The following is a 12,699-nucleotide window of genomic DNA, read 5'->3' as shown; positions in this document are numbered from 1 at the left end:
GAAATTTTAGGGGAGTTATGCTAGATTTCATTAAAAACTCAACCGGTAAACAAAGTAAACACTTACCTTATTTCTGCTGAATTCTCGGCCGAAAGAAGTGAGCTTTTCACCCGCTGGTACCTTAACGCCAAACCGCACACGTTCTCGTAAAGTTATGACAAAATGTAACCAATTTGTTTGTTAAGATGATCTTCCCGTCAAGGGAACTCGGCACACTCCCACAAGGGGATGTCAAGGCCAAGCTGGCCGCAACAGCCAATCTCTCTCTCACACAAACATTGGTTTGTTCAAAGTTCATCGAAAAGTTTATCACAAAATGTAACCAACTTGTTTGTTAAGATGATCTTTCCATTAAGGGAACTCGGCACACTCCCACAAGGGGATGTCAAGGCCAAGCTGGCCGCAACAGCCAATCTCTCTCTCATACAAACATTGATTTATTAAGTTCATCAGAAATGCAGCGGCCTAGACCCGTCGTACAGCTGAGAAGGTTCACACCCAGTCCGTGGTGGTGCAGTCGTTGTTCAGTACTGACCAAATGGCCATGCGGTCTTAATACGCAATGTGTGCTTTGAAAACCGCGCACAAACTTCCTGTGTGCATCAGTGCATAAAACTCCCAACGACAGTTATGCAGGTTGCTGTATGCAACTGTCTTTGCTACATTGTTCCGGTGATTTGCATGTTAACCATTCTTATGAATGCCTATGTCACAGTTATTTCCAGGCTTTTATTCTACATGTCGTCGCTATAAAAAAATTATTGTAAGAACGAGCCATTCCAACAGATTTTCTCACCAGTTGGAACTCGAGTCGCTATAAGACGCAGTATTTATCTGTTTTAAGATTTTGAACTTTCAGTTTCCTGTTTAATTGATGAACTTCTTTGTAGCCATTCACCAAATACAGTGGATTCCGGCGGTGAATTTGATTAAAGAATGGCTTGTTTGAATTAAATAAAAGGGTGACTGTAAATAAAAAATAGAACAGCTAGCAAGAGGCGGGGCCACATCCGCAGACAATACACGCGTGCCAAAGAAGAACAGAATAAAGGATGGCACGTACATGACATGTTATCGAATTCCATCAATCGAATGACAATGAACATGTTGCAGGCACGAGTATAATAATAGCTAGGTTTAAAACCCTTAAAGCCTTTTCCAGACTATTCTATCCCCGTGGATTACAGCCCGGGGAGGACACAAACCCATAATGAGTTTTGTTTAACCCCACCGTTATCTCAGGCGCAAACGTTCACACTGACCCCGCTTAGAGTTCACAAGTTCACAAGGCTGCCTTGTACACAATGTTTGTGCATAAATGACAAATACACATGTTTGTGCAAAATTTGACCAGTTCACAAGGCTCTGAGCCTGACACGTTTTTTTTTGCAAAATTTGGCAAGTACAAAGTTTGGCAAGATTTCTATAATATTCAGCAGTTTTTGTTACCAAACTACAAGGTTTTACCTCTTGTGATTCTACATCTGGCCCCCTCCCCAATCGCACCCCCAACTTTAAAAACAACGAAGCTGTGAACTGCGTATAGGCCTACAGAAACAAATCGTGGTGGTTTTATTTATTTGCCGCGGCTAGGCTACATAATATACTACAGAGATTGGTTCGGGCCGGATTTTTTTCAAAAACTGCGCGGAAAACATTTGTCTACGCCCGCGTAAAAGAAATTAAACAAAAAGCGCACCAAAAAAAAAGAAGAAGCGCGCGTTAATATAACGCCGCGGCATGCCGCTGTGTACTGTGTCTGCGCGCGCTCTGTGATGCGCGTGTGAACGACGTAGGGCCTACATAAAAAAAATAATGTGCGATAAACACAGCTGCTTTTCGTCTCCTTTGTATCGCTGCCGTTTAAATTTTACGGAAATGCCGGATATAAGGTGAGAATTTAAAAACTTCAACCAATAACACGGTCTAACTTCTCGTTTTTACGTTCTATGTTGTCCTTGCGTCGTTCGTAATTTTTGTTTTTTATGAGAACGTTTGTGGTCCATGTTGTGCTTGCTTTGGGTGAGCATGGAATCCATCTTTCCTAGAGAGAAGCAAGGCAAGGGAAGAAAAAAACGGGCTCCTCAATTTTGTTTCAAATTTGTCAACGTTAAATATTCTAAAAGTAATAAAGATATTTGTGTTACCCTTTACTATGAATGATAGTGGTTAAAGGAACACGTTGCCTTGGGTCGGTCGAGTTGGCCTTTGAAAAGCGTTTGTAACCGTTTGTTATAAAATACATATGGGTAGAGAGATGTTGTAAAAGTAGAATACAATGATCCACACAAACATGCCTCGAAATTGCACGGTTTTCATTTTACCTCGTCCCATAACTCCCATAAATGGCCGACCGTGTTAGTTCGTAAAGTAAAACGAAAACCGTGCATTTTTGAACCAAATTTGTGTGGATCATTGTATTCTACCTTTAAAATATCTTTCTAACCATATGCATTTCATAACAAACGGTTACAAACGCTTTTTAAATACCAACTCGACCGATCCAAGGCAACGTGTTCCATTAAGATATACCATACGAACGGTCTCGTTTCCCGATAAGCTTTCAATTTCTAACTTTTTTGATTGAAAGATCAAAAGTGATGACCGAATCGCAGGCGACGAATCCCAAGGGGAAATATTTCAAGGCGATCATCGCCGCCGCCCCGGAACCCAAAAAGCAACACAGGAAGATGACCACCAGATCCCTTGCCACACTCCAGCAAAGAAAACGCCGACTACCAAAAAGTCACCCCGTGATCCCAAAAGGAGACGCTGTCCCCACCGGGGAAGTTCCACGGACCGGAGGCAAGAATTCCCCCGACACAATCTCGGAAGTTGTCCCTGTTGACGCAGCTACGAAAGGAGGAGAAGAACGACTTGTTGAGACCCGTGTAGAAGCAGCGTGTGAGGCCTCTAGATGTCCGGACGGAGTCGGTTACGATGTTAAGAATTTAAGCAAGCTTTTATTTGAAGAGTAAGTCGGTTTGTTTATGTGCTTGTTAAGATGATCTTCCTTTTGGGCCCTTTTCATCTATATTTAAGTTGAGGCAGTGAACACTATTGGTAATTACTCAAAATGATTATCAGCATAAAACCTCTCCTGGTAATGAGTAATGGGGAGAGGTTGATGGTATAACACATTGTGAGAAACGGCTTCCTCTGAAGTGACGTAGTTTTCGAGAAAGAAGTAATTTTCCACGAATTTGATTTCGAGACCTCAAGTTTAGAACTTTAGGTCTCGAAATCAACCATCTAAACGCACACAACTTCGTGTGACAAGGGTGTTTTTTCTTTCATTATTATCTCGCAACTTCGACGACCAAATGAGCTCAAATTTGCACAGGTTTGTTAATTCATTCATATGTTGAGATACACCAAGTGAGAAGACTGGTCTTTGACAAATACCAATAGTGTCCACTGTCTTTAAAGACAGTCAGTTCCTTGAAGGAGATGATCGAGTAGTGAGAATGAATAAAATCAGTAGATGGTGACTATAATGGATGTCAATCTTAATACACCAGAGCTACTCCATGCATTTTTCGTATACATTTGGGTGGATTATTTCTGAGACTGTCACTCCTTTGCAACGTGAACTAATAAAATCGGAAGTGTACCAAGACATGTCATTAATTTCTACAAACTTTTCTTCAGAAATTTCACAGGATTCATAACGAAGAGTGAACAACTTGAAGACGACATGGCTATCATTCAGACGATCTCCAATGCCAACGAAAAGCCTAAAGTAGCGGCAGAAGAAGCCATGTGCCCCCCAATCCCAAACCAACCTACATCCAACACAGAACCGGTTCCGACCGGTCAAAGCAAGACCGGATCGGTTTGCTCTGCACAGTCGGACCCCACACCGCTCAACACTAATCATCAAAAAATGCCTTACACTCCACTTCGTTTTACTGGGAAACACGGAGCGTTCCTGCGGCTGGCGAAAGTCGAGAGGAGAGAGGAGCCCCGCAAGAATGCGGCAAGAGCTGAGAGGAAATCTATTAGACACCAAAAACCAGTTGGTACGCTGATGAGGCTGCCGAAAATATCATCTCTACCAAGTGCCAGGTTGTCAGGGGAAGCGGGAAAAGTTGAGGCAGATAGAAGAGAAGGCCGACTTTCTTCGGAAATAATCTGTTGTGGTACGACGAACCTAACTAGATCAAGATCAAGGGCTGTATCTAAATCATCTGGATCGACAGGAGGTACAGGACAATGTTTTTCAATTTCTGTCTGAAATTTCGTGGCCAAAGTAAAAGGATACCTGTATGAAGAACCAAATGAAATTAGTTAGTGAACTAGAACATGATTTTAATAGTTTGCAATTTTTGAACAGCATTCCACAACCCGGACCAATTACAATAGATCTCACCAGTGATTGGCAAGAATTGCATTTCACACACAAAACAAATTGTAAATCAAAGTCTACACATATGGTATTTTGCATTTTTCTACAAGATGATAACTTTTTCAGTCTGCAGTAAAACAAAACGTTTTATATTTACCTCATTCCCTAGATGCTGAGACTGGTGTCGCCATTTCTAACCCCTGCCCAAGCAACTTGACCATCATCCAGCAGCGTGGATGCAACATTTCTACAAGAACCTCCTCCCCGATGCCATTGCCACGAAAGCCCCTCCCACCAATACGGAGACGACACCACTCGGACATCTGCACTGTTTGCCCGGAAGTCCAAGACTGGAAAGGTTTCGCCAGGAACTCCAGGTGGTACCTGAATCAGCCGGGCGGACAGTGCTCTTGCGATCAGGAGAAAGGGAGTCAGGAGAACGGGAATCAGGAGAACAGAAGTCGGGATAACGGGAGTAAGACCTATCGAGTTGAGGAAGCTCAGGTGTCTGAGAAGCAGGTGCTTGAGAAGCAGGTCTCTAATATGGAAGAACTTTCTGAAGAGAGCAAAGAAGATCTTGGAGGAAAGAGAGATGAGGAAGAGATGGATGCAGAGGATACTGGCAATGAAACAAGAAGCAACGAGGGTGAATCTGATTCTTGGTATCCAGAGAACAGCATTGCTGTTGAAGTGTTTAACAACCTACCTCTGACGGAGGCAAGTAAAACAGAAAAAGGTATGTTCCAGTCACTAAGTTGGTACTTTAGAGGCTGATGTCGATCTTCTTCTTCATCAAACTCCCTGTTGTCACTTTGGAATCTCAATACTTTCATCCTGCTTTCCCTCTGCCAAGATTCTTAAACATTCAAATAAGACCGTTACTGTTATTTTGAATCTACTTGCTTGTCCTCCATTGTTTTGAAGATGGTATACTTTTTGTTTCTGAATCGTGTTGAATTTCCACAGATTGCTCCAAATTAGCATATAAAAATTTGTGTAAATTCTACACTGATTCAAATCTGTTAACTGATCAAACCCTTTTGTTACAGCACAACCTCAGTTGAGCAAAGGGTGCGAGGCTGTCTGGACTGCTCACTGTCCGTGGCTTGATGAGACTTCATCAAACGATGGCGAGAACAATTCTCAGGAACCAAAACTACAAACAGGGAGGCAAAACCCCCAGGCGACAGAAGACACGCTTCATGCGATGGATTTCGAATGCGAGAACAAACCCGAATGCGACTTTGAGGACGACAGTACTCTGCTTAGAGCAGTTCTGCTGCGTAACCATACTTTGAACTATGGCAGACTGTCCGAGTCTGGTGACCTCGAGTCTTCAGAGGTCAAAGGTCATACTGACGAAAAAGATGATGAATGCTCCGAGTTAACAAATTCAAAAGGGGGAAGAAACTCAGACGATTGTAAGGTGCTACTGAACTTTTGCAACCGGCTTCTCCGAGATGGTGCAAGTCCTGAAAAAGTTAGTAAGCCGACACACTTAATGCAGGTACAAAGACAGGGGTCAAATCTGACCTTGACCCCAAAGGCAGCTGTCATAATGACCTCTAGAGGTCAACAGAAGCTTGTGAACAGCAGTCTAGTAGCTGTTGGAAGAGGTCACACAGAAAGTCAAACCAAAACAGTCGAAAGAGAAATAATCTCAACAAATGATGACGCAGGTTTTGGTGTACGTGAAGAGTCGGACGAGGCCCTCCTGAGACAAGAAATGAAGAGGTATCTCCATTCTCTTCGCCACGACAACGCTAAGAAGCAACACCGCCCTCATGGTCAGTCTTCTGGGCAGAACATCAGCATGAGAGTGCAGAATCTCGCCGCTGTAAGACCAATCACAGCCGATGTCAACAACTCCAGACTGACGGAGCAAGTCACAAAGGCAGTTGGGTTCATCCCCATCCTCACCAAAGAAGAGTACGGAAATCTTTGCAAGAAGACCAGCAGCCCCTCCCACAGGTTCCACAAAGTTCCTTTAATCCTTCCTCCGATTTCTGGAAACCCAAATGAGCTTCTTCTTATCAAGAGATTTAACGGAGAGGTGAAGGGGATGAAGTTGCCAAGGCGACCGGATAGGAAGAACAAAAAATGAAGCTTGTACCATGCGAGATCTGAAAGTGACGAACAGATTACCCGAGTTCGTGAACTAAATTGAAGTGGTGCAAAACGTTTGCTGTTATTTTTGGATTTCATCATTGGTGCAATTCAAGTAAAAGCTCTGTCAAGGCAATTCAAATAAGATACAACTATAGTTGTGATGCAAGACATTCTATGATAAAAGCGCCCTCATGTGGTTGAATGTGGTCAATTCAGTTTTAAAGAGAAGGCATTTTTAAAATATTTGTGATTTTCCACAGATTTCCTTTTTTGGCCACCTATCGAAAAGAAGTCAATGATACACCAAACACTCTTGTTACCATAGGAATAATTGTCAAAAATTTATTCCGTTACACTTGCATCAAAAGTAACATTAAACGAATAATTAGTATAATTAATATCTTTTTTAATTACTGTCTTAAAGATGGTAAACACAACAAATAGTCGTACTATTTCACATGATATGTCATACGGCATGCATTGGCCTAAAAAACACACACACAATTGGCTTGTCTCAAAAAATTAAGATAAGAACAAATTTTGCGCCCTGAGCATATGTTTCTGACAAATATTTATGACGACGCACTACAATGAAGGTTTACGATTGGTTCATTGAGTGCGGAACAATTCAAAATATGGACGCGTAGCGAGACAAGTTATTTATTTGGTCCATGATTTTTGATGGACTTCATGCTTGCTTTTTTGTGCGGAACTATTTAGGGGTCAGTCTCATCCAAGTTTGATGAATTATTACCCTGATCGGGCTAGTAAAGAATCCTAATCAGGATAGTCGTGTACCCTCATTGGGATAGTTTAGTTGACAGTGAGTGTGAAATGCTTAATTAAGTAGAGTATCCTTTTCCCAGTGAGGTCCCACTTGGAGTATACTGCCCCAATTGAAACTCGCTAGTCCCAATGAGGATACATAATCTCTAATCAGGTCCCAATTGGAGTATACTGCCCCAATTGAAACTCACTAGTCCCAATGAGGATACATAATCTCTAATCAGGTCCAAATTGGAGTATACTGCCCCAAATGAAACTCACTAGTCCCAATGAGGATACATAATCTCTTATCAGGTCCCAATTGGAGTATACTGCCCCAATTGAAACTCACTAGTCCCAATGAGGATACATAATCTCTAATCAGGTCCCAATTGGAGTATACTGCCCCAAATGAAACTCACTAGTCCCAATGGGGATACATAATCTCTTTAATGAGGTCTCAATTTATACTGCCCAAATGGACACTCACTAGTACCAATGAGGATACATAATCTCTAATCAGGAATTATGTAGCGTCCAATCTACCCTGATTAGAAAAAATTCCAACCCCAATTGAAACTTTTTGGTCCAAATGATGATATACATGTAATATCCAATCAGGAAACATGTAGGTATTGTAGCATCCAATCTACCTCGATTGGAGTATTTGATTGGTGACGTTAGTTTTGCTAACAAAGTCGCTGTTATCTCAACATAAATTACTGGTATACTTTCCCTATAAGCCACTGTTTGCCCGAGTCTTAAAGGCACTGGACACTATTGGTAATTACTCAAAATAATTATTAGCATAAAACCTTACTTGGTAAGGAGTAATGGAGAGCTGTTGATACATGTAGTATAACAAAAAGAGAACTGGCTCCCTCTGAAGTAACGTAGTTTTCAAGAAAGAAGTAATTTTCCACGAATTTGATTTCGATACCTCAGAATTAGTTTTTGAGGTCTCAAATTTGTGTGACAAGGGTGTTTTTTTCTTTCATTATTATCTCGCAACTTCGACAACCAATTTGGCTCAAATTTTCACAGGTTTGTTATTTTATGCATAATAAGTAGAGAGAAGACAATTGTCTTTGACAATTACCAATAGTGTCCAGTGTCTTCAAGATACAAATGTTTCACTTCAATTTAAGAAATAAACAATTTCATGTGAAGAAAACAACTTTAGGACTTTATGGATCTATTTTTATTATGATTTATCTTATGACAAATATGTATCTAGTGTGAAGAAAAACCTTTTGAAGAATTAATTTTTTGTTTTGTTTAAGAATTCATTAGCCTTGTAAAACAGTGTAGGCTCTAAACATCAATTTTGTCTAAAATTTTTTAATTTAATGTTGCACACTGGGGTCAATAAACCCATAAAATTGCAGAATGAATAACCAAAATGAGAGGTCTATTTTTAAGTAAAAGTCGATTTTGGCAAAAACAAATTCGAGTTTGTAAACTACTTTCTGTACTTACCTAAAATTAGGGTAAATAACATTTTTGTTTTGGTTGGAGAGACAAAAAAGTGTCTCCTTTTACTATGAGTCTTAACAATCCTTAAACGGATGTGACTTTTGTTTCATATTTGATTTGGAAGTCATATTTCATGTTTTATTGAATATTCATGAATGCCCACTGACTGATTATAAATATTCAAAAATTACAAATCACAGAAATTACGTCAGCTATACATGTATAAAGTTGCGGTACACGTCTTTGTAAAAATTCCCTACAAATAATTCCTCATGCCTGGTGGGGGAAAAAAAAAAAACAAGAATTTATCTTGTTGTAAATCTCCTGTGTAATAAAAGAACATTGAGCCGATATTTTTTTTTCAATTGGCATCTTGGTGGTTTTTTAATAACTTGGCAAAGATGTGACATGTTCTACAGATTTCAGAAAAAAAGTAAAGAATCTGTCCTTGTAGTATGCAGGTCAAATCACAGCTTTTTGATTGGTGGATTTCTTCATACTCATTAATGCATGAGCTTTAGCTTAATGCTGCCTATCACAGAAAAGGATAATGACATCACTCATGAATAAACATGTTGTAGCCAAAGATGTGTCCAATCAGATGACCAGGTGACCACAAACGAGCTCATGCATATGCAATAGCTGCAGCCAAAATTTGAAACAAGGTTGATAACAAACTCATGAATAAACATCAGCCAAAGCCAACCCTGTCCAATCAGAGCTTAGGTAACCACAAACAAGCTCATGAATATGCATTAGCTGCAGCGAAAATTGACCAATCAATAATAAGATGGACAACATACTCATGAATATACATCAGCCAAAGCCAACTCTGTCCAATCAGAGACAATGTGGATCAAACACTTTAAGCTTCACATGAACATGAGTTAAGTTTTGTCACAAGTTTCGTGTATTTACAAATGTCATTTTTCTTTATTCTTGGTCGGTTTAAAGGAACACGTTGCCTTGGAACACGTTGCCTTGTATCGGACGAGTTGGTCTTTGAAACGCGTTTGTAACCGTTTGTTATAAAATGCATATGGGTTGAAAGATGTTGTAAAAGTAGAATACAATGATCCACACAATATGCCTCAAAATTGCACGGTTTTCCTTTTACCTCATCCACTAACATGGTCGACCACTTATGGGAGTCAAATTTTTGACTCCCATAAATGGCCGACTGTGTTAGTTCACACAAATTAAAATGAAAACCACGCAATTTTTAGGCAAATTTGTGTGGATCATTGTATTCTACTTTTAACACCTTTGTAACCATATGCGTTTGAAAACAAACGGTTACAAACGCTTTTTATAGACCAACTCGTCCGATACGAGGCAACATGTTCCTTTAATCATGAGGAGAAACCCTTCTGTCAAAAAGAAAAACAAATAATACCCTTTTTGAAGAATTACATTTTACTGTTATGACTATTGCACTGTTTAAACATTTACACAAATACCTGGTATTTCTTAAAGTAATTAATACAAATAAAATAAATTAATATTTCAATAAAATTTGAATTCATAAATCTATGTGGAGGGGGTTTGTGTGTTTAGATTATGCACACCCATTGCACATGAAGTGTTGTTAACCTGTGAACTGTCCAAACTGCAAACTGAGTTGAACTAGTCTTGGCTTCTAGGCGCTTGCACTCATCATGCGCTTTCTACATTGAAAATTACCACCAGCAGAGAATGCTGTGTATATTTATAACACCATCAAGCCTTGAAACAAGTCTAGGCTTAGACAAAGATTTCAACTCAACAGGGCCCAATTTCATGGCTCTGCTAACCGCTGACGTGTGAGCGCGGAATTTCTGCGCTAGCCTTGTAAGCGCAGGATGCCTATTAACATCGAGTCTGCACGCGCAGGAGCCAAAATTTGCCGCTAACCCGTGAAATACACTTGCCGTAAGCACAGAATTCCCTGCTTCCGTAAGCGCTGATTCTGTGCTTACGGTAAGCAGAGCCATGAAATTGGGCCCAGCAGAACTCTAAAGTACTTCAAACAGTTCGCAGGTTAACACACCGCTTGAAGGAAAATCCAATACTACATGTACTTAAATAATATAAACCTTTTTATATATATCAATCTATACAATAACATAATGTACATGTTTAGTAAAAGCACACATCAGGTCCGACTCGTTTGGTGTAAATATTTCATACAGTCATAGGGTTCACAGGGTGTACTTTTGGTAATTTTCTTGCAACCTCGATGACCAACATAAGACTGAACACTACGTGGCAGCAGACTAACCAGGTTAACTTCCATTCTTTAAGTAGTTCTGAGCGTGCGTACATAAAAAAAAAAAACCAGTGGATTTACCTGATAAGTCTGCTGCCAACTAGTGTCCCAATAGACCAAATTGACTAACCCCATTTTTTGCTATGAAAGTCGCCATCTTGAAGGGCAAACCGTATGCGCGTCCAAACGCGTATGCACCCAGCACTCCCAGTTTGATTTCATAGGCACCTGCACGCACAAACCACACACATGCGCACAGACGCCATGTTGTAGGCAGAAATTTGAACGATGACATCATATAGACGATGTGACCTCTGACGTCATACGAAAACCATAACATGATTCACGCGCGTACCGCCGGGCAAAACCTTTGTGTTTTGGCAGCCAGCTAGAAAGTGTATGTAATCTTACCATGACTACGTGTCTTTTTGCACGGCAAAACATGACGTATACAGTGTTTTTTCAACAGAGGGCGGTTTGAATGTAAACATAGGTCACATCGTCTATACGGTCTATAGTTTCTCATAGAGCCCAAGTCTCACATATTTGTTACTTCATATGTTGGGATACACCAAGTGAGGATACTAGTCTTTGACGATTACCAGAAGTATACCCTGCCTTTAAAAAAAAAACCTACAAGTCTACAGGTGGATTGGATAATAATTAAAGAGTTGCCTCAGACAGACTTCAGCCCATCCCAGTAACCTACCCCTTTCACTTCTACAAAAAAGTAAAATGGTCTATTCATGAGAAAAGAACAAAAAAGGCCTACTGTCAGTCTAAGTCTTTGTTTTGGTCTAAGAGTTTTACTTCAGTACAAAATAATTTAGTAATAATACTTTTTAAGTCCTTGCCCACTGTCTTCCTTTTTAAACTCCTCTTTTTAATGTCATGCTATTCAAATTTCAGTCAGAAATCAGGTGAAATGTTTACTCGCTAGTACTTCTAAAAAAACCTCCTCTTCACAATAAGAGTTATTTTTTGTATTATCTTCAAGTACGCGCTAATCCTCCAATCAGATTCGCAGAATGGAGTGGTGATAAAAACCTATATTGCACGGCTAATATCACTACCATGCGTCTTGTGTGTTCTATGTCACGCGCCAAGTTTGCTTGAAGATAAATACGTTATCACACGCGCGCTCGTGGAAATACGGAAAATATAGCGCGTCTGCGTCCCATATCCAACTCGGCCTTCGGCCTCGTTGGATATGGGACGCAGAAGCGCTATATATTTCCGTATTCCACTCGCGCTTGTGTGATAACTTATATTATTATGACATGGTTAAAGGAACATTACAGAATTGGTTTTGCTAGAAAAAACAGTTGCTGGCAGTGTAAGCACTTTATGTAATCCACCATATACATAAACTGACAAAACTGTAGAAGTTCGAGATCGATCAGCCATCTGGGTCACGAGAGAATAGTGAAAAACCGATTACAAGTTTTGCATTGCATCGATGCCAAAACAATATTATGAATAAAACGCTCACTGAGCGATAAACTCCAAACACGTAATTAGATTATTTTTTTCTCATCAAATTAATATGAAACTTCAGACAGAAATATTTCAAGGGATGTTTTCTACTATCATCATCATTAGACCGTGTAAGTTTTATGTACATCTGCGATCTTCACGATTTTTGTTTCTTACCAATTCTGTAACATTCCTTTAATGTAACTCAGCTAATTTTTTATTTTTTGGGTTGAACAAAGAATTGACTAGAGTGGGATATCCCACTCTAGTCAATTCT

At 40.0% G+C, this 12,699-nt stretch overlaps 1 protein-coding gene across 1 annotated transcript; it reads left to right on the top strand.

Moving 5' to 3' along the window:
• The first annotated feature begins 1,784 nt into the window (after positions 1 to 1,784).
• On the top strand, positions 1,785 to 12,672 carry LOC139953780 (uncharacterized). Its single transcript, XM_071953348.1, has 5 exons — positions 1,785 to 1,892; positions 2,591 to 2,974; positions 3,652 to 4,205; positions 4,518 to 5,084; positions 5,398 to 12,672. Exons 1-5 carry the CDS (start codon positions 1,816 to 1,818, stop codon positions 6,450 to 6,452), a joined length of 2,637 nt encoding a protein of 878 aa, XP_071809449.1. The 5' UTR covers positions 1,785 to 1,815; the 3' UTR covers positions 6,453 to 12,672.
• Positions 12,673 to 12,699: the final 27 nt, after the last annotated feature.

Source organism: Asterias amurensis, chromosome 22, assembly GCF_032118995.1.
Source record: "Asterias amurensis chromosome 22, ASM3211899v1".
NCBI lineage: Eukaryota > Metazoa > Echinodermata > Asteroidea > Forcipulatida > Asteriidae > Asterias > Asterias amurensis.
Note: the sequence above shows the minus strand (reverse complement) of the source record. Positions and strands in the feature narration are given on the sequence as shown.

Bases quoted from the DNA above. Each gene is read 5' to 3' on its own strand.
- LOC139953780 (XM_071953348.1), top strand. From the start codon at position 1,816: ATGTGCGATAAACACAGCTGCTTTTCGTCTCCTTTGTATCGCTGCCGT. The intron at 1,893-2,590 runs GTGAGAATTTAA...TTTGATTGAAAG, and splicing joins ACGGAAATGCCGGATATAAG to ATCAAAAGTGATGACCGAAT. The intron at 2,975-3,651 runs GTAAGTCGGTTT...ACTTTTCTTCAG, and splicing joins AGCAAGCTTTTATTTGAAGA to AAATTTCACAGGATTCATAA.